The following is a 22,243-nucleotide window of genomic DNA, read 5'->3' as shown; positions in this document are numbered from 1 at the left end:
TTTTAAAATATGTCTGTAATGTAACAAAATGTGGAAAAAGTGAAGGGGTCTGAATACTTTCCGAATGCACTGTAGATAGATATGGAGATGAACACACATTTATTGTATATGTATTTATAAAGAGGGGCCAGTCCAGTGCTATCCACATCTTTGACTGTCACTGGAAAAGTTAACAAGACCACTGGCTTCACAGAGGAACTGACACAGACTGTATACTTGTAGATTCTGCTGCTACTGCTTGCCATTTGAGGTCTAGGCAAGGTTACTGTAAAGCACTTTGTGTGGAAAAGCCCATGATCTGGGTCGATGGACCATGAAACAGAGTGAGTTTTGGATACTTGTGTGCTTTTATAGAGCAACTGCTGATGTAAAAATGACACATGGAGACATGCCTGTGCAATATGTTCAATTTATTTAGTTCATAGTATGAAAGGGAACGCATGAGAAAATATGCCGTACACTATACAACAGTGGGGGTATATGGTCATACACACACACACAGGCGCTTCATCAGCACATGACATAATGCATAGATTCTACTAATAAATGCTAGTACAAGAACCCATAGCCACACACACACACACACACACACACGAGAGGGAGAGAGGTGTAAGGAATGCATGTTTATGGTGGCCTGTCCAGGAGAAGGAGACCAGAGGAATTGGACAGTGAAGGGAGCCCCTGCCTGGCCCAGCACGCTCTGCTCCCTTCACTGTCCACAGACAGACAGACCGGCTGTTTTCATAGCTGCAGCTGTGCTGTCTTGTCCTCCGCTCCCCTTCATCAACCTTTCATTACGGAGGGGCCTCACAAAGATCTTCCAAACTCACGCGCACACACACCGATGAACATATGCACACACTGGTATACGTACAAAAACTCACCCCAGTCCCTAGCCAAAAAGCTTTGGTTTAAGTGTCCCAGACACACTGTGCTGTAGGATTGAATAATCTTTAAAAGAGTGGCGAGATAGAGGGAGGATTTGATTAAGACGATGACCCCTGAGAAAGACCACCAAGGTGGAGGTTAAGGATCCCCACATTCCCTGTCCCTCCCCGAACACACACACACACACCAAACACACACAGGACCAAGTCATAGGGAGGAGTGTGTGTCTGTGGAGAGGGAGGTGGGTGACCTTAGGCTGAGGCGACAGGGGATCCGCTCTCACCTTCCCTCTCTTCCTCCACCCTCTCTCTCCTTCGGTCCATCTCCTCCCCTCGCACCTGCAGCAGGATCTGACTCTGGTTGAATAAACACTCCTTCAGTTTGTCCTCCGTCAGGGTGAGACGTTCTTCCAACACAGAGACAGTCTATGGGGTAGGAGAGGATCACACACCAGTTTTAAACTAAAAGTCTTTCACGACTATGTCAACACATTTCAACATCTAACTCTGTATCATCTGCTGTTCTTTCATAAACATTACAATTGAGTTGCCAGATTGGGCTGGAAGGGGAAGTATTTTACGGTTGCCAGATTGGGTTGAAATGAAGTGGTTTAGCCAGGGCTGCCAGATTTGGATTAAGAGTTAAGGGACTGACCTGAGTGAGGACGTCAAGCTGCTGGACGATGCGTTCCAGGGTGCTGCTGAAGTTCATGGGGAGGTCTGAGCGCATCTCCAGAGGGTACCTCATCCCCTGTTCCTCCTCCCTCCTGCCTCCCATCTGCCCGGACTGGGACCCAGATATCGAACCCTGTCCACTACTGTGGCAGTCTTCATTGGGGTTGAGGCTGGTACTGGCAATCCGTCGTGCTGGCAAATTGTTTGCATGGCCGTTGATAGCCTTGAAAGAAAGAGGGGAGGGTGAATGCAACAGCTGACCAGGCTTGATTGATTTTGAAGTTAACATTAACTTTAAGGACCTCACAACTGAATTTGAGGGAAAGCATTGCAATTTATGACGCAATGGTTTTCTTGGTGCGGGGACTTCTGACCTGAACAGGACCTCACAACAGATCTGTGGTTCCGTAGACGTCATGTGAGAGGGCTATTAACCAGGTAGAGACTGGTTTTATGAGACAACTTAATCTAGCCGGCTTCATCAACAACCCATTGACAATACGTAGACCAGAGATCATCAACTAGATTCGGCCGCAAGTAGATTTTTTCATGAGCGGAGGGTCAGGGGGCCAGAACATTTTTTTTAAATGTTTTTTTTTAACCTTTATTTAACTAGGCAAGTCAGTTAAGAACAAATTCTTATTTTCAATGACAGCCTAGGAACAGTGGGTTAACTGCCTGTTCAGGGGCAAAACGACAGATTTGTACCTTGTCAGCTCGGGAGTTTGAACTTGCAACCTTTCGGTTACTAGTCCAACGCTCTAACCACTAGGCTACCCTGCCGCACCATAATTACTAATCATTTGTAGACAGCAAATCTAATGCAAGAAGCCCAAACAGACATAATATTTGAATAAAATAGAACCATTTCAAACCTTGTTTACATTTGTATACGATCATTTACCTTGACTGTACAAAACATTAGGAACACCTGCTCTTTACATGACAGAAAGCTATGATCCCTTATTAAAAGGTCACTTGTTAAATCCACTTCAATCAGTGTAGATGAAAGGGGTGAATGAGCAATACAAAATATTGAAGTGCCTTTGAATCGGGTATGGTTGTAGGTGCCGGGCGCCCAGTTTGAGTCTGTCAAGAAGTGCCACACTGCTGGGTTTTTCACACTCAACAGTTTCCTGTGTGTATCAAGAAGGGTCCACCACCCAAAGGACATCCAGCCAACTTGACAAAACTGTGGGAAGCACAGGTACAAGTCAATATTAGGAACATGTTCCTAATATTTTGTAGACTCAGGGTCTCTCTCTCTATTATGCGGGGGTATACATTGGAACAGATTTCCAAAATAAAAATAACTGATTTTCTGGTGTTTTTACAGTCTTATATCCAACAATAAAACAATAAACAATTACAATGTAACCTTTTGCTCAGAAAACTTGGGGGGCCAAATAAAATCCCCCATGGGCTGCCAGTTGGGAAGCCCCGACCGCTGCCGGATGAGAAGCCCCGACCGCTGCCGGATGGGAAGCCCCGACCGCTGCCGGATGGGAAGCCCCGACCGCTGCCGGATGGGAAGCCCCGACCGCTGCCGGATGGGAAGCCCCGACTGCTGCCGGATGGGAAGCCCCGACTGCTGCCAGTTGGGAAGCCCCGACCGCTGTCAGTTGGGAAGCACCGACCGCTGCCAGTTGGGAAGCCACGACCGCTGCCAGTTGGGAAGCCCCGACCGCTGCCGGATGGGAAGCCCTGACTGCTGTCAGTTGGGAAGCCCTGACTGCTGCCAGTTGGGAAGCCCTGACTGTTGCCAGTTGGGAAGCCCTGACTGCTGCCAGTTGGGAAGCCCTGACATAGAGGAAGTGGTTACAACTGTAATGCTAATGACAAAACATGGCAAATGTGTTAGTTCATGAATCCTATAAGCTGTAAAGCCTAGCCAGTCTCTCCCCCTCACTCTCCCCTCCCACTCTACATCCCTCCCTCTGGCCAATAATGTTTTTACAGTAGAGGAACGGAGACTATGAGAAGAGAGAGACTCTGCTCAAGAAGGCCAAGGTAACATCTCTAAAAGACAATCCCCCTCACGTAGCACTCACGTCCGTAGCCATGAAATGCTTTAAAAGGCTGGTCATGGCTCACATAACACCATCATCTCAGAAACCTGGACTCACTCCAAATCACCGCAACAGATCCACAGACACACTCCACACTGCTCTCTCCCACCTGGACAAGAGGAACACCTACGTGAGAATGCTGTTCATTGACTACAGCTCAGCGTTCAATACAATAGTGTCCTCCAAGCTCATCACTAAGCTAAGGACCCTGAGACTGAACACCTCCCTCTGCAACTGGATCCTGGACTTCCTAATGGGCCGCCCTCAGGTGGTAAAGGTTAGCAACAACATATCCGCCACGCTGACCTTCAACACAGGGGCCTCTCGGGGGTGCGTGCTTAGTCCCCTCCAGTACTCCCTGTTCACCCACGACTGCGTGGCTACGCACGACTCCAACACCATTATTAAGGTTGATGACGACACGACGGTGGTAGGCCTGATCACCGACGACGATGAGACAGCCTATAGGGTTAGAGGTCAGTGACCTGGCAGTGTGGTGCCAGGACAATAACCTCTCCCTCAACAAGACGACAGAGTTGATTGTGGACTACAGGAAAGGGAGGGCTGAGCACACCCTCAATTATCTCCTACACATCAACTCAGTACTGGTACCTGTGTATATAGATACTCATTGAGTATGTATTCCTTGTGTTATTATTTTTCTATAATTTTATCTGCATTGTAGGTAAGGGCCTGTTATTAAGCATTTTGTTGTTAGTCTACAGCATGTGACAAATGACATTTTACTTGTTAACTTGAGCGGTTATGACCCGAGAGACTTGGGGAGTAGGACTCATTGTATTGGCTTGCTCCTAATAAAACAGGCACACAGTTAAAAAACAGGGTCAACGAGTTGGAGAACTTTCCTACATATTCTGAGACCAAATCCATACCTCCTGAAGCAAGATGAACAATAGAAACTAGCTGCAGCCCGTCCTTAGAGACAGTAAATCATTGAATTTTATACATTTTATTCAAAAGGAATTTCATTATTCAAAGCAGGCTCACGTGTTCCTGCTTTGGAAACACAACCCAAGACCACGCAGACAGACAAGGATCAACACGATCTACAATGTTGCTCCAACACACAGACTTCAGATCACTGCTAGCACACAGACAAAGATACAGACAAGATGTGTCCCTGTGCTCCAACGGCCCCATACAATACACATACACATGGACACAGACAAAAACAACGTGCTAGCGAGCTTCCTGGGCAGGGTAAGGGAGGTACAGGGGCGAGGAGATAGAGATAAAGAGAAGGAATGAGACAAGAGGAGAGGAAGGAGGTGGTGAGTGGGGGCTTAATGCATGGAGGAATCGATTCCTGCCTTGTTTCCTGTGCACTTACATCAAAGAGTCTTGGGGGGGAGAAGAGGGTGGAAGGGAGAGGAAGAAGGGCTTGGTCCTGACTGGAGGTGAACAAAGCTGTCAGTGTATGAAGAGGGACTCCAACTGGACTCCTTTCCATCTCGCTTTTCCCTCCCTTTTCCCCCTCTCTCGGTTTCTCTCTCTCTGACCCCCCCTGGGCCGCATCTGGGCAACATCTGTTGTGTTCATTAATGCTCAGCAGACCCAGACCTGACTCCATCCATCTCTCTTTTCGCTTCCTCTTGCGTCTTTCCCTTCTCTTGCAGGAAGTTGGAGAGCAATCAGACATTAAGAGTCAGCATACCATGTGTCAATCACTAAACACACACACTGTGCTCGTTTGCCATGTCATGTGGAATGGCGAGACACGGCTCATTGCCACAGCAAGCAAGGCCATCGGTGGCATTCTGCCAGCTCGGCTGTCTGTTCGGTTGGTCGGTGGGAGAAGAGTGGGCGAACAGAAACATTAATCAAACTACAGAACCATTCCCAGATTGATAACAGAGCTGGAGCACAGTCTGTCTGATACCATTGTAACACTTGGTCTGATACCATAGTGTTAGTATGTAATATTATGAAAACTTAAATCCTGAGGTTGGCAACTGAAGGCCGTTATCTGTTACTATTACAGAAGGGCTGGCATAATATTCTGTAACATACCCGCGGGTAAAGGGTAAGAGTACTGTTTTAATATCAGCTCCCTAAGCAAGTGTCGTTGACAGAGTCTATTCTCAGAAATGGATAACGTATAGCAATATTAGATACATATGATAATTGTTTACAACAATTTTTTTAAACACTTGTGATGTTTCCATTAGCAGCATCTTCAGCCCATATAAGGTCATGCCACTCTGTCTACAGTGAACACTCTGTCCCTGATTTTGAAGTGGACTCAGGTGGACAGCCAGCGCCAGCAGTGTACCCAATTAATGCCAATGACCAATTCATTTAGCTCCCTGTCCTCGCCAGCCACTAGCCAGCCTCTCCATCTCACCCAGACGATTAGAAATGAGTACGTCTAAAATGACAGACTATTCCCTATGCACTGCACTACTGTTGATGAATACCCTATGGGCCCTGGTCTAAAGAAATGCACTATAAAGGGAATAGGGTGCCATTTGGTACTCATTCTATATTTATGAGCTACTCCAGCAGAGTGGTCTGAGAGAGAAGAAACAATCAGAATAATTGTTATAGGCTGTGTCTGTTGTTGCTGTGGGATATATAGCACAGCAAATATATAATTATAGTGTTGTTGTTAGGGGGGGTAAGTTGATTTCTTACTTTCTCTTGTGGATTTAGACAGCTAACATGCCATGTTACCAAACTAGTTTGATTGAGTTGTTGACTAAAGTGTTAGATAGATTAAAGGAAAATAGATAAACACACATACACAACTGGTCAAAAGTTTGGACACACCTACTCATTCCAGGGTTTTCCTAATTTTTACTATTTTCTACATTGTAAAATAATATTGAAGACATCAAAACTATGAAATAACATATGGAATCAAGTAGTAATCAAAAAGTGTTAATGTCAAAATATATTTAAATGTGAGATTATTCAAAGTAGCCACCCGTTGACAGTTTTGCACACTCTTAGCATTCTCTCAACCAGCTTCACCTGGAATGCTTTCCCAACAGTCTTGATTATGTTTCCACATATGCTGAGCACTTGTTGGCTGTTTTTCCTTCACTCTGTGGTCCAACTCATCCCAAACCACCTAAATTGGGTTGAGGTCGGGTGATTGTGAAGGCCAGGTCATCTGATGCAGCACTCCATCCCTCTCCTTCTTGGTCAAATAGCCCTACACAGCCTGGAGGTCAGTTGGGTTGTTGTCCTGTTGAAAAACAAATGATAGTGGGACTAAGCGCAAACCAGATGGGATGGCGTATTGCTGCAGAATGCTGTAGTAGCCATGCTGGTTAAGTGTGCCTTGAACTCTAAATCACAGACAGTGTCTCCAGCAAGGCACAACCACACCTCCTGCATGCGTCACAGTGGGAACCACATATGCGGAGATCATCTGTTCACCTACTCTGCGTCTCACAAAGATACGGAGGTCGGAAACAAAAATCTCAAATTTGGACTCAGACCAAAGGACAGATTTCCACTGGTCTAATGTCCATTGCTCGTGTTTCTTGGGCCAAGTAAGTCTCTTCTTCTTATTGGTGTCCTTTAGTAGTGGTTTCTTTGCAAAAATTTGACCATGAAGGCCTGATTCACACAGTCTCCTCTGAACAGTTGATGTTGAGATGTGTCCGTTACTTGAACTCTGAAGCATTTATTTGGGCTGACATTTATGAGGCTGGTAACTCTAATGAACTTATCCTCTGCAGCAGTCTTCCTTTCCTGTGGCAGTCCTCATGCGAGCTAGTTTAATCAAAGCGCGTGATGGTTTTCGCGACTGCACTAGAAGAAACTTTCAAAAGTTCAACTTTTTCTGGATTGACTGACCTTCATGTCTTAAAGTAAACGGACTGTCATTTCTCCTTGCTTACTTAAGCTGTTTTTTCCATAATATGGACTTGGTCTTTTACCAAACAGGGCTATCTTCTGTATACCACCCCTACCTTGTCACAACACAACTGATTGGTTCAAACGCATCGAGGAAAGAAATTCCACAAATTAACTTTTAACAAGGAACACCTGTTAATTGAAATGCATTCCAGGTGACTACATCATGAAGCTGGTTGAGAGAATGCCAAGAGTGTGCAAAGCTGTCAAGGCAAAGGGTGGCTTCTTTTAAGAATCTCAAATATATTTAGATTTGTTTAACACTTTTTTGGTTACTACATGACTCCATGTATTATTTCATAGTTGATGTCTTCACTATTACGGTACAAGGTAGAAAAATAGTAAAAATAAAGAACTTGAATGAATAAACACATAGGCAAGTAGAGCAGAGGGCCGCTACGCTCTGTCCGCCTGCTGATGGGGAAGGGAACATTTCCTCGTCACAGGATGCCATGGTAACACCATTAGTCAGCCTCAGAGAACAAGGAAATGGGTTGTTAATTGGATTCGTTCTGACATTCTTGATTTCTTGTTTCTAGTTTTTGATGATTTATTATTTGTGCATTTGTTTGACAATTTACTGCACTGTTAAGAGCTAGTAAAAAGCATTTCAATGAACCCACTATAACATCTCCTAAACTGTGTACGCGAACACCACACTTATTTGGATTTGAAATCCTTATGGAAATCAAAGGAGGCATTATCTCCCTTGACCCCGCCCAGGTTCTGTCTCACACACTGCAGTCATTTTGACCATCTTCCTTTATGAGTCTTGGAGATCGAAGCGTTTGTGGGCGTTCGTAGCAATGAGTACCTGGGTTCAAATACTATTTTGGGTCTTTCAAATACTTGAGCGTTTGTTTTAGCCTAGTAGTTCTCAAACTTTGGGGGGGGGGGGGGGGCAGAGGACAGTGCCAAGTCCAGCTATAACAGGGTGTAATTTCAAAACCGGGTAGTGCATCATTAGTTCCTCTTGTCATGTTAGTAATTTATATTTATAACGTGTCAGAAATGTCTAAATCAACTAGCCCATGTCAGCTAACTTTTAAACTTTTTTTTGTCACTCAAATATCACATGAAAACACATTAGACAGGGCAAAATGTATAGACTTCCAAGAAATGTGCTTTAAAACTGCAACATTTTCTTTGCACCCCATGACGAAATATGTAGAACTGCTGGAAATAAGTTTAAACCTGCAAAATTCTCTCCACCAACAAGAGGGGTGTAAACAGTGTGTCATGAACAGTGCTTGTGCCCATCGAAATCGACGTGGCACGCGGGATGTTCCCCAATGCTGGAAAGGGGGCCACGTGTAAAAAAGAATATGTTTCAAAACCACTGTTTTAGCTCACCTGTAGTGATAGGTGGGCAGGGTTAGCACTTTCAGGATTTCTCTATTGGTTGCAATGCAACAGGCAAGCTCAATCAACTCCAGCTAAAGTATTTCAAATAACTATTGAACCAAGGTCTGCTGGAGGGGAGCTGGCTGGCCAGGTTAAAAGTGTCTACTCTCTGGCCTCAGTCAGTCTGTGTGTGTGTGAGATACGCGGGTCAGCGGTTTGTTCACCCGCAGTTGCTACAGCCCGACTGTGATAAAGTGAAAATCTGGAGGTCAGCACCCGACCCTAACCTGCGAACATAGAAAATACGGATGGCAGAACAATTTTGACAGGCCTTTTTTAGGTAAGCCTGTTTCTGCTTATAATGTAATCTTGTCTATAATTAGATACATGCAGCTTCTCTTCGGTCAGTGCTTGTTGCTCTAGAAGACCAAGTAAACATTTACACATTAGAATAATGTAATAAAATCGACAGAATTATCGGTAAGTTTGTTTTCTCTTTTATCTCTGCTTCTCTTGCCCAACAAAGACGTTTAGGGACCGGGGAGAAAATGCTAAAAAAAACTAATAAAATTGGAAAAAATTTCCATGTAAAATGTCCAAGTGACATCAGTTTGACCGGTTTTAAAGGAAATTAAAAGCTATTGAAACGACCCAACGTGATTTCTTCGGCTTAGATGCATATTTTGTGTGGTTGAACTACTATCAGCGTGTATGATGCTGATAAAGATACCACCTTTACAGAAGGTCCCTAAACGCACACTCAGATTAAAGAAATAAATCATATTTTTCCACTCCTGTTCCGGAGTCAAAATTTACATTAGGTTTATATTTTTACTGCAAGAAATGCTTAATTCTTCAGGAGTTATTATAATGTGAGAGGCTATAGACCTACAGTCGGTGTCCAGATTTCAGATGGGTTAAGTGGAATAGTAGCCTATCTGAACAGTACAGTTCACTTTATGTGTCATTTTGAAGTCTCCATCTTGTGACTGTAGAATTTGTATAGCGCCTCACAAATCATCACACATAACACTGCTATCATCATCTTTTACCACTTCACCAAACAGACTAATGTTCTGGCCCTTCTATTCATTTTGAACTCTATTTCATAGCTTTTCTCTTATTGAATTAAACTCCTACATTTTCCTTTCTGCCTCAGTGGATCGACGTAAAGTTCCCAAAAGCATTTGTCAATTGTTGTGTATTTGACATGCTACAGTTAGGCCCTAAAGCTTCGGCTACGTACTAACGGCAGATAAAAGATAATGAAAGACAAAACCTCAATGTAGCAGTATACAAGTTGCACAATAATTCTACATTCATGGATTTGTAATGCATAGTTGTTTCTTTATTTAACCCACCACCAACCAATGGCCATTCAGAGACCGATCCCTCTTCTTCTCACGCATACACACTAACTTGACCATGTTTTCAGCTACCATCAGGATACACACTAACTTGACCATGTTTTCAGCTACCATCAGGATACACACTAACTTGACCATGTTTTCAGCTACCATCAGGATAAGATGGCCAGGGGAATAGAACCAAGTACAGCTAGGCTGCTTAGCTTGCTTTGTTCATATTAGTGCCCAACATATCCTTCATTAACTAACCTTGCTATATAATATCTGTAATACAGTACAAAATCTATATCTAACTTTAGCTAACACAACAACAACACCCTAAGTTTCTCTTGTCCTGCAGTTAGTGGATTGTTATTTAGACTGCATAACAAGTACGTGGTCACCCCAGGGTGAATGAATAGCCTTATGGTCTGCGTTCCCAAATGGTACCATATTCCCTATTTAGTGTACTACTTTTGACCAGAACCCATAGGGCTTTGGTCAAAAGTAGTTCACTATGTAGGGAATAAGGTGCCATTTTGGGATACAGTCATAGCTCTGGCTGGCTGGCTGCTGGGGTGATATCAAAATATGGTGTCCTGTTAAAGTAGGCCATTTCCTGTGTTGGGACAAGCCACAGCTGTCCCCTGTCACCTAGTCAGGTGAGGCTCAGAGGGCTCTAAAGCTCTATTTCCTGTTGGGCTCTACATATTAACAGTCTGGGCAGCAGAGCGGATGGAGGGATCCTTTTACAGTACAGCTAGGCTACCCATTGCCCTCATCCTCTTTCATGCAAACAAAAGCGCACAAATACAACCGTGAGCATGTACACAGACAAATTGTATACATTTAAATCTCCCTTATCTCAATCTCCCTCACAAACATCTCCAGCAGATGTGATCTAACTTGATATTGTGTCGGTGTTTCAGCTTGTTTTGAAAGAAGAGGAAACCGGAGGTGGGTCTTGTGGCTGTGAAGAAGAGGCCACTTCCTCTTTATCCCTCTCTCCCCCTCAGCCCATCCCGCCCTCTTTCAGTCTGTATCTCTTTTCTCTACCTCCCACTTGCCTCAGACATCTGAAATGAGTCCTCCCACACATGGGCTCAAATATCCTGTTCCACAGATGCCATAAAAAATAAAGCACTGCATTTTATAAGCAACTCTGTGCAACTAAGTGGTTATGTCATGTTGTGATTGTAACCAGGTCGAGGGAGGTAGCACGGGGCACAGAGGGAGAATGGGAACAGTAAACAACCGGCCCCAGTAATAAAAACAGCACTGACTGAGCCGTCAAGGTTCAATGACAGTTGGACTGGTATCGCCATCTCACGGACACAACTCTCTCTTTAAATTGTAACCATCCTCTTTTATCTAGAACAAGTATCCTTAGTATTTATCTCCATATTGCTGCCCTGTAGGCTACCTAAAACTCTGACAAGAGAAAATGCTGTGAAGGGACCTCTGATGCCAAGGCAACATGGCAAACAGTAGAGAAAGATAGAGTATTCCTGAAAAGGAGCAGCAACGTGAATAGGAAAGGAAGGAGAGAAGGGAAGAGAGCGAGAATCTTGGCAGAAGAGATGCAGACAGACAAACAAGGGAGAACAGATGAGGCGAAGAGGTGTTCTGACCCAGTTCTGGAGGAAGGAGGGATGAGATGTCACCCATTCCTACTGAGAGAAGACTGATGACTCATCACCAACAGAGAACAGACACTACAACACAGGAAACACAGCGGAGGCGTATGCTTCTCTGAATGTGTCTCAGTGCTCTACTGGTACCACTGTAACCATGTTCCATGTGTTACTGTGCTAGCAAAGCTATGAAGCAGTCCAGTAATATGAAGAGAGGCGGGCACGATCATGTGCTACTGAAGCAACGAACCGTCCTGCAGAGAGAGAAATGCATTAACACAACCAAATATCAACCTTGATGTAACATTTATGTAGCAACACTGCATGGACATGAGATTTGCTATGACATTGTGATCTATGCTAAATTGTTCAGCTGTTGTCATTTATATTGTGTAACAGCATAACATGCATCTGTCCTGAGACAAAGCGATACAGGCTGTTATGTTGTTACCCATTTGCAGCGTTGTTATGGTGATAGAACCGTTGTTAGTGCTACCAGGGAACGAGGTGGACGATTATTACGCTGCTCTTCTCAACATCAGAACCAACTCCTCCATTCAGTTCTCTCTAAGATGTATGCACACTTGCGGACGAGTCCTGATGTGGATTTGAGTGCTGCTAAATAACCATGGCAACCCACCCAGATCTCTTCACAGCTCTTCAATCCAGAGCTAGTCATTTGTGTCGAATTGTAATTGTTAAGGTTTATACAGAACATGAGCAAAAGTATGTGGACATTAACTGCTCTTTTAACATCTCATTCCAAAATCATGGGCATTAATATGGAGTTTGTCCCCCCTCTGCTGCCATGCTCCACTTTTCTGGGAAGGCATTCCACTGGATGTTGGAACATTGCTAGAGGTACTTGCTTCCATTCAGTCACAAGAGCATTAGTGAGGTGGGGCACTGATGTTGGGCGATTAGGCCTGGCTCGCAGTCGGCGTTCCAATTCATCCCAAAGGTGTTTGATGGGGTTGAGGTCAGGGCTTTGTGCAGGCCAGTCAAGTTCTTCCACACCAATCTCGACAAACCATTTCTGTACGGACCTCGCTTTGTGCACGGGGGCATCGTCATGCTGAAACAGGAAAGGCCCTTCCTCAAACTGTTGCCACACAGTTGGAAGCACAGAATCATCTAGAATGTAATTGTATGCTGTAGCATTAAGAATTCCCTTCACTGGAACTAAGGGGCCTAGCCAGAACCATGAAAAACAACCCCTGACCATTATTCCTCCTCCACCAAACTTTAAACTTGGCACTATGCCTGCGGCAGGTAGCGTTCTCCTGGCATCCGTCAAATCCGTATTTGTCCGTCGGACTGCCAGATGGTGAAGCGTGATTCTTCATTCTAGAGAACACTTTACACCACTCCAGCCGACGCTTAACATTGCGCATGGTGATCTTAGGCTTGTGTGAGACTGCTCGGCCATGGAAACCCATTTCATGAAGCTCCCGACGAACAGTTATTGTGCAGTTTGGAACTCGGTAGTGAGTAATGCAACTGAGGACATACGATTTTTAGGCGCTAAGCTCTTCAGCACTTGGGGGACCCCGTTCTGTGAGCTTGTGTGGCCTACCACTTCGCAGCTGAGCCGTTGTTGCTCCTAAACGTTTCCACTTCACAATAACAGCACAGACAGCTCAGCAGGGCAGAAATTTGACGGACTGACTTGTTGGAAAGGTGGCATCCTATGACTGTGCCACATTGAACGTCACTGAGCTCTTCAGCACGGGCCATTCTACTGCCAATGTTGGTATATGGTGATTGCATGGCTGTGTGCTCAATTTCATATGTCAGCAACGGGTGCAGCTGAAATAGCCGAATCCACTAATTTGAAGGGGTGTCCACATACTTTTGTATATATAGTGTATCCAGTTGTCAACCGTCGGCCAGGCATGCGTCGGCCAGGAATGCGTCGGCCAGGCATGGTTCAAGAAGAATGGATTGATGCAACTGGGATTAACAGTACTGTATGCTACTCAATAGCTACATGGGTTCAATTGTAAAGTTGTGTCTGAGGCTGCCATTGTTAACATGTATGATGTTGTTAGCCATACAGAGGTGCAGGTTAAAAAAGGACAGGATATGGAGTGCATACCTACAAATAGCTGCTTTCAAAACATTCACCAGGTAGCCTATTGCTTCACTTCAAATTGTAGAGGTCGTTATTGTTGCTGTTTGTGTGCCGTTGACAGAGGTCAGAGTGTTAAAAGTTAACGAGACAGCGCCATTGACGGCTCATTCATTCAATAACCTTGTTTAGTTGGAGCGGTTGTTATTGTGTTGATATGCCTGCCACTGGCGGCAGAATTCAAATAGATGCTTCAGTGTGGCTGTGTACGAAACACCACCCTGTTTCATATATAGTGCACTACTTTGGATGGGCCCTGGTCAAATGTAGCGCACTATATAGTGAATAGCGTGCCATTTGAGACATACCCTAGGTGTTTGGTTGTGACTGTGTGTGTAGCAGGGATCTAGGACACCAACCCTGCATCCTGGTCTTTCTAACATAACAGTAGGCCAATGACGAGTCATCGTAAAGGGAAGTGGAGGTTAAACGTCCTGCAGGGCGCCATCCCTGCTCGCCAGTCTCACGCAAACACACCAGGAATATCAGAGGCTGAGTTGTCTCACACACCGGTCTCATTCTGTGAGTGTATACATCTATCTATCACCTATATGGGTTGAAACAGGGCAACAATGTAGTGACTGAAACCATAGAGAAGGAGAGAGAGAGAGGTGTGAGTCATACTCGTTGTCAGTGACTGCTGTGCTGTTTTAATCATACCGTGGAGTGTATTTTAAATCCAACAACATTGACATAACAGCCCCTTTGCTGAGCCTCAGCCTGCTCCAAGCCTGTGATGTGTTGTATGTCAGGTTGGCTACTCTGACAGCAAAAAAATCAAGAGAGTTTTAGTGCAGATAGTATTGTATTCATTATAAATCAAAATGTTGTCATAATGCCTCAATGCTAACGTACCTCAATGCTAACGTACCAAAACTTGGATGTATAAACATCAAAGAAACATTGTTGTAATAAGTGGACACTAATCCATATTAGAAGCCAACCATGATGCTTTACCTAGAATTCAAAGCACATAGGAACAAACTGTCTCAAGCTTTTGGTAGAGACCCATCTGGAGATGCTTTTCAATAACAATACCAGGTCTGCCACAGCAGAAGAGAGAACGAGAGATGAGGGGGAGTGGTAACGTGGTTTTACATAAAAAGGCAAACACAAACACACAGTAGATACAGTGTGTGTGGGTTGCAGACAGTGCTGGGTTCAGGTCAGCCTTGTAGACTAATAGTAGCTGGCGGGCTGTGGCAGATACAAATTGTGGTGTGTGTGTGTGTGTGTGACACAGATGAGCGAGGCGGGCGGCAGGCAGAGGGCAGGCAGCGAGCAGTGCCGTAATGCATCAGAGCAGGAAGCTATTAACATGGCATTACCAGGCGGATGAGGATGAGGGGCAGGAAATGACATTCTGCTGCCAAACCTCTCCCCAGCCTCCTCCTCTCCTGATGTCACAGCACTCCTTCTCCGCGGGTAATTGATTATTACGGCCTTCCATAGGCTCAATGTCTGTATGTGTGTCTGTGGCGCACACACACACACACACACACACACACACAGCTAGATGACTAAACCCACATTTGAGCATTCCCCCTGCTGTGAATGACGCAAAATATTTAGAAGTACTGTAGTCAGAGATATTAAAGTCACTACAAGGCCAGCCAATGAGCTAGCTGCTGTTAGCTTGCATAATGCTGCATCCAATAAAGGAGCTTAAGTCAATTGATAATGTTATTCCGGCAACACTTCCTATGACCTTCTACATAAGCATGTATAGCTAGCTACTCATAAGCATGCCATAAACCCAGAACTCAGGCATCTAGCTGCTAGATTCTATCGTTATATAATAGGCACTAAATTCACACAGCCTGAATGTGAACTGTCTGAGTTTGCCAACTGGCTCCCTGTCAGATTTAGTTTTTTGACAAATGTGAGTGTTTGTTGTGAAATGTTGTTGGTGTCTGAGTGTTTTAGTAGTGATGACTTGACATGTAACACAGGGTTTTGACTAGATAGTATACAGCTTATGTCAGAATTGACTTTTGAATGCAGATTAGGAGAATAAACAAAGCAGGTAAGGATAATTATATTAAAAGGAAAAGGGGTTAGCTAAAATGTAAAACATTTCAATTTTTTACAACAATTTGACATAAGCTGCATCTTATCTACCCATGACCGTAACACAGCTCCTACAGACATACAGTAGTAAATGTTCCCTGACCTGTTCCTTGACTAGTGGTCAATCACTAATAACACTACAGGCACTTCACTGTCCCAGCTATCTTCCAAACTGAAAAGAGGGCCAGGAGGTGAGACAATAGACAGTCATGTATTATTATAAACAAGCATGATGCCAACAGTCACACAGAGAATGCACCAGGTGAGAAGTGGTATCATGGTAGTTTATTTTGATGCCCTAGTAAATGAGGTACAAGCCTAAGTAACATAACCCAATTGTACCAATTTAGACAACATCAAATAATACATTTCCTACAACGTGCAATTCAAACTTCATTACAACTCTATCGTTTCTCTGACATTTAGCCTATGTGATGGTTCAACCCTCTCAATATGAAAGAGGGGGTAGATAGAGGAGAGAATTAAAAAAACATTTTTTACCTTTATTTAACTAGGCAAGTCAGTTAAGAACAAATTCTTATTTTCAATGACAGCCTAGGAACAGTGGCTGTTCAGGGGCAGAACGACAGATTTGTACCTTGTCAGCTCGGGAGTTTGAACTTGCAACCTTCCGATTACTAGTCCAACGCTCTAACCACTAGGCTACCCTGCCGCCCCAATAGACAGAGCAGATAGAGAAAAGATAGAGAGTAGAAAGAAGGGAGATAGAGGGGAGAGAGAGAATAAATAGAGGAGGGAGAGAGAGAATAGATAGAGACAAACCAAAACAAACAAAGGCAAAGTCTTCTCATGCTTTGTTGATTTCAAAAATGCCTTCGACTCAATTTGGCACGAGGGTCTGCTATACACATTGATGGAAAGTGGTGTTGGGGGTAAAACATGACATTATAAAATCCATGTACACAAACAACAAGTGTGCGGATATATATATATATATATATATAAACGAATTGGCGCGGGCACTAGAAGTCTGCAGCACCCGGCCTCACCCTACTAGAATCTGAAGTCAAATGTCTACTGTTTGCTGATGATCTGGTGCTTCTGTCACCAACCAAGGAGGGCCTACAGCAGCACCTAGATCTTATGCACAGATTCTGTCAGACCTGGGCCCTGACAGTAAATCTCAGTAAGACAAAAATAATGGTGTTCCAAAAAAGGTCCAGTCGCCAGGACCACAAATACAAATTCCATCTAGACACTGTTGCCCTAGAGCTCACAAAAAACTATACATACCTTGACCTAAACATCAGCGCCACAGGTAACTTCCACAAAGCTGTGAACGATCTGAGAGACAAGGCAAGAAGGGCATTCTATGCCATCAAAAGGAACATAAAATTCAACATACCAATTAAGATCTGGCTAAAAATACTTGAATCAGTCATAGAAACCGTTGCCCTTTATGGTTGTGAGGTCTGGGGCCCGCTCACCAACCAAGACTTCACGAAATGGGACAAATACCAAATTGAGACTCCGTGTACAACGTAGAACACCAAATAATGCATGCAGAGCAGAATTAGGCTGATACCCAGTAATTATCAAAATCCAGAAAAAAGCTGTTAAATTCTACAACCACCTAAAAGGAAGTGATTCCCAAACCTTTCATAACAAAGCCATCACCTACAGAGAGATGAACCTGGAGAAGAGTCCCCTAACCAAGCCTGTCCTGGGGCTCTGTTCACAAGGACAGCAACACAATTAGACCCAACCAAATCATGAGAAAACAAAAAGTTAATTACTAGACACATTGGAAAGAATTAACAAAAAAAACAGACCAAACTAGAAGGCTATTTGGCCCTAAACAGAGAGTACACAGTGGCAGAATAACTGACCACTGTGACTGACCCAAAATTAAGGAAAGCTTTGACTATGTACAGACTCAGTGAGCATAGCCTTGCTATTGAGAAAGGCCGCCGTAGGCAGACATGGCTCTCAAGAGAAGACAGGCTATGTGCTCACTGCCCACAAAATGAGGTGGAAACTGAGCTGCACTTCCTAACCTCCTGCCCAATGTATGACCATATTAGAGACACATATTTTCCTCAGATTACACAGATCCACAAAGAATTCAAAAACAAACCCAATTTTGATAAACTCCCATATGTACTGGGTGAAATTCCACAGTGTGCCATCACAGCAGCAAGATTTGTGACCCGTTGCCACAAGAAAAGGGCAACCAGTGAAGAACAAACACCATTGTAAATACAACCTCTATTTATGCTTATTTATTTTTCCTTGTGTACTTTAACCATTTGTACATTGTTACAACACTGTATATACACATAATGACATTTGCAATGTCTTTATTATTTTGAAACTTCTGTATGTGTAATGTTTACTGTACATTTTTTATTGTTTTTCACTTTTGTATATTATCTACCTCACTTGCTTTGGCAATGTTAACACGTTTCCCTTGCCAATAAAGCCCCTTGAATATAATTGAATAGATGAGAAAATAGATGAAAGTAGATAGATGAGAGAAGAGAGTGTAGAGAGAATAGATCAGAGAGTAGATGAGAGAAGATAGAGAAGAGAATAGATGAGGAGAGAATAGATAGAAGGTAGATAGAGGGCAGAGAGAATAGATGACAGAAGAGAGCGTAGAGAGAGAACAGAGAGGAGAGAGAGCGTAGATAAAGCTGTCATTATGAGCGGTTAAGGGCTGATGGCGTAAGAGAACATTGTTCTAACCAGAGCCATATTCCACTCTGCAAACACCTAGAGAACAAACACCCTGGATCCTACACACAATCTAACAGATGCTGATAAACACACAGATTCTCAACGTACCCGCAAACACACACACACACATTTATTTTAGATGACACATTCAGGTAGGCCTAACCTACATTTTGCAGCACACTAAGTCCCCATATGTGATCCATTCGTCTTTGTTTAACTAGCCCCACCTCTGTTTGCTCCTCCGCTCCTCCCACCCGTTCCCCTCGGGCTGCACAATGTCCTGCCTGCTTCCGCCCTTCCCTCCACACACGCCTTGTTCCTTTCTATACTTGGCACGATACTTATTACACCACTCCATTTAGATGCTTTAGGTAATGGGCGTAGATTCATTCTTCCCTTTATTTTTGTTCATTTCTGTAACTTTCTATTCCCCTTCTCCAGCTCTTCCACATATTGTGCTGTAGTCAGCACTTTTCCTTCCTCCTTCTGCACCCTCTCTCTCTCTCTCTCTCACACACACTCTCTCTCTCTCTGCTACTTTGTTTCTCTACCTCTACCTTGCGTGCAATAGGACATTCATATTGTTTGTTTGTCTGTTAGTAACCAATATGAACTCTTCACTGCCTGTCTGGCAGGTCCAGATAGTCAGAGGAACTGGAAACAAACAGAAGGCCAACTCTGACTAAATGTCACTGAGGGGAAGTTACAGACTTAGCTCGTGTTGGCTTGGCTTATGTGCAATACATTTTACGGCCTACTCTTTTCTCATAGAAACTAGGACACAACCAAACTGCTCTGTTTCCATCACGACGTGATAACTGTGGATTAAAAGCATTTAAACAAAATTGGCATGAATCTGATCTAATATGAAATTGCATGAAGCAAAGAGTAGCATGAATGCTGATGGCTTTCAAGGCTGAAGTGTGGAGGAGGTTATGGCCATGCAACCTCGTCAGGGTTAGGAAGTGAATGAGTGTCATTGTGGCATTGCATTAGATTAGCCCTTTTTAAAAGTCCCTTACAAAAGATTTACCTGCATTATTCACAATTTCTGCATATTCTCACCCAATTGCCCCACACTATATACATGCAGTAGCTTCTACTGAAATCACAATCTGCTTAAACAACCTATAAACTGTAAGACTCAAAGCAGGCTTTGCAACAGTGGGTTAATTTAACACCTTTTAGTGCACACAATCAGTCATGTAAGCTAGATACAGTAATAGAAACATATCTGAACTCCTTTAAATAGGACTGAATACTGTCATCAGAATGGCCGATGCAGAGCTGACAACTAGAGTTCAACCACAAGATCTTAACTTTGAGCTGTGAGTGAGCCAGTCTTATGGTCATGGGTCATGTGTCGGTTTGAAGTTGCACGGACGCAAAAGGTACGCAATACAGTAGGTCTCATGGTCTGTAATGTACTGTAGGAGCAGGCAGCGAAGCAGACGTGGGGGGAGTCAGAGAATACTTTTTAATGGACAACCTTGACAGCCCGACACAGAATGTGAGCATGTTCCAAAATGTACAATTGACTGACTTCACTGACAGAAGAGCCATGCATGTACGTCCGCGTGTCTGCGTGAAATCAAAGTTTGTCACGTACACAGATTAGCAGATGTTAAAGCAGGTGCAGCACAAGGCTTTTGTCTCCAGCTCCAGCAGTGCAGTACATGTTTAACAGTACGATACTAAACACCCAAATAATCCCAATAATAAAAAATAAAATCAGGTGAAGGTCAGAGTCTGGAATAGAGATATAATAGTGTGTATACCTATTCCAGTTGGACTGGAGGAAGCTCCAGTGAAGTGATTGACAGGTGAAAGAACACGTTGTGCCCCCGCACGCCCTTCAGAGAGTCTGCTGGGGGGAGGGGGGGTGCAGACAGCAGTCCTTGGTCTATCATACAGGAGACACACTGGTGGCACAGTGTTGGGGACAGAGATCCTATAATTCATGTGTTCTGTGTGTAATTCTATGGTTGGGGTGTTGTACGTGCACTGTGTCTACTGTATGTACTGCATACATGTAGGATAAATAGGGAAGGGCTCTGTGTGAGTGGAACAGGGGAAGAATAGTGTGTGTGTGGAGGGGTGGGGGGGTGTTGTTGCAGTCAGCTGCAACGTGACATCCTCTCCCTGCACTGCTCAGCCATCCTGGTCTTGAAAACCATACCCGAGACAGCTGTTAAACTGGAGCATTTGAAAACTGTGCGAGGCAATGCTGTTGTCTGGAGAAAGTACAGCCACCCAGTGGCACTGGGGAAACTGAGGATCCATGGGATGTTATGTGACCGTCCTTTCTATGTGAGCAGAGAACAGTAGCACACTAGAGCTGCAGACTGAAGAGCCGAACACTAACAGACAGGAACAGCAAAACATGACAAACTACAGACCGCTAACAGACAGGAACAGCAAAACATGACAAACTACAGACCACTAACAGACAGGAACAGCAAAACATGACAAACTGCAGACCACTAACAGACAGGAACAGCAAAACATGACAAACTACAGACCACTAACAGACAGGAACAGCAAAACATGACAAACTACAGACCACTAACAGACAGGAACAGCAAAACATGACAAACTGCAGACCACTAACAGACAGGAACAGCAAAACATGACAAACTACAGACCACTAACAGACAGGAACAGCAAAACATCCATTATTCTTTCTCTCTGATCCTATGCTGGCACTAGTAGTATCAGTTCAGAGGTCTTCATCCTCTTCCTCTCCACTTCCTCTCCCTGGCCTAGGGTCAGTAGTGGTACATTATTCATAATGCAGATTATAGTGTTTCTAGTTTCGTCTTTTTTTTAGCTTGGCGTTCACCGGGTACATACTGTATGACTAAATTCCACGTCTACACATCTTGTCCACATTCTGCTCGTTGTGGCAGCACCATTTCAAACAGTCAAATTCCTGTACATGGAAATGCATGTGGCGAATACAGGTGATTCTGATGCAGATGTCAGTCTACAGGGGGCCTGGCTGAGGCTCTAAATGGGGCTGACATCCACTCCCCCATTACACAACAGGACACCCCCCTCTCGCAACAGGTAGGGCACATTACCCTGGTTCCGCAGTGTGTGTACATTGACTATTCTAAATTCCAGTAAGTAATGGGTTGCAATGTAGAATTATTCTGTTTAATTCTCAATCTGTTTTAATCCTAGCCCCGTCTGCGTATGACTAAATTGACACACTATGCACTTTAACAGGTGTTGCAGTAAACAAAGGAAACTACAGTTCTTTCGCATTGTGACCAAAGCTGATTAATCCAAATGCCCAAAATCCCTGATCGCCCCAGTTCTCCATGACCAACATTCCCATCGCGTTCCCCCAAGCTGATGGCAGCAAATTGCGGGGGACAATCTACTGTGTCTCCCCTCTCTCAAGACCTTCTCTGGAGAAGAGGCATCAACAACTACAGAGGAGAAGCTAAGGATTGCATTTGTACAACACTTTTCTCTAAGTTTCAATGTGCTT

The 22,243-nt window shown here is 44.0% G+C and overlaps 1 protein-coding gene across 1 annotated transcript in view; it reads right to left on the bottom strand.

The window, feature by feature from the left end:
• Positions 1 to 393: 393 nt before the first annotated feature.
• Positions 394 to 22,243, bottom strand: part of poc1b (POC1 centriolar protein B) — a 58,646-nt gene continuing 36,796 nt past the window's right edge. The window contains exons 11-12 of the mRNA XM_021576649.3: positions 1,543 to 1,785; positions 394 to 1,313 (exon numbers count right to left, since the gene is read on the bottom strand). Of these exons, the coding sequence (XP_021432324.2) occupies positions 1,140 to 1,313; positions 1,543 to 1,785 (417 nt within the window). The 3' untranslated portion in view covers positions 394 to 1,139. The remainder of the gene's footprint in view (positions 1,314 to 1,542; positions 1,786 to 22,243) is intronic.

This window comes from Oncorhynchus mykiss, chromosome 2 (genome assembly GCF_057628025.1).
Source record: "Oncorhynchus mykiss isolate SJ-2025 chromosome 2, ASM5762802v1, whole genome shotgun sequence".
NCBI lineage: Eukaryota > Metazoa > Chordata > Actinopteri > Salmoniformes > Salmonidae > Oncorhynchus > Oncorhynchus mykiss.
This window is presented reverse-complemented; position numbering and strand designations above follow the sequence as displayed.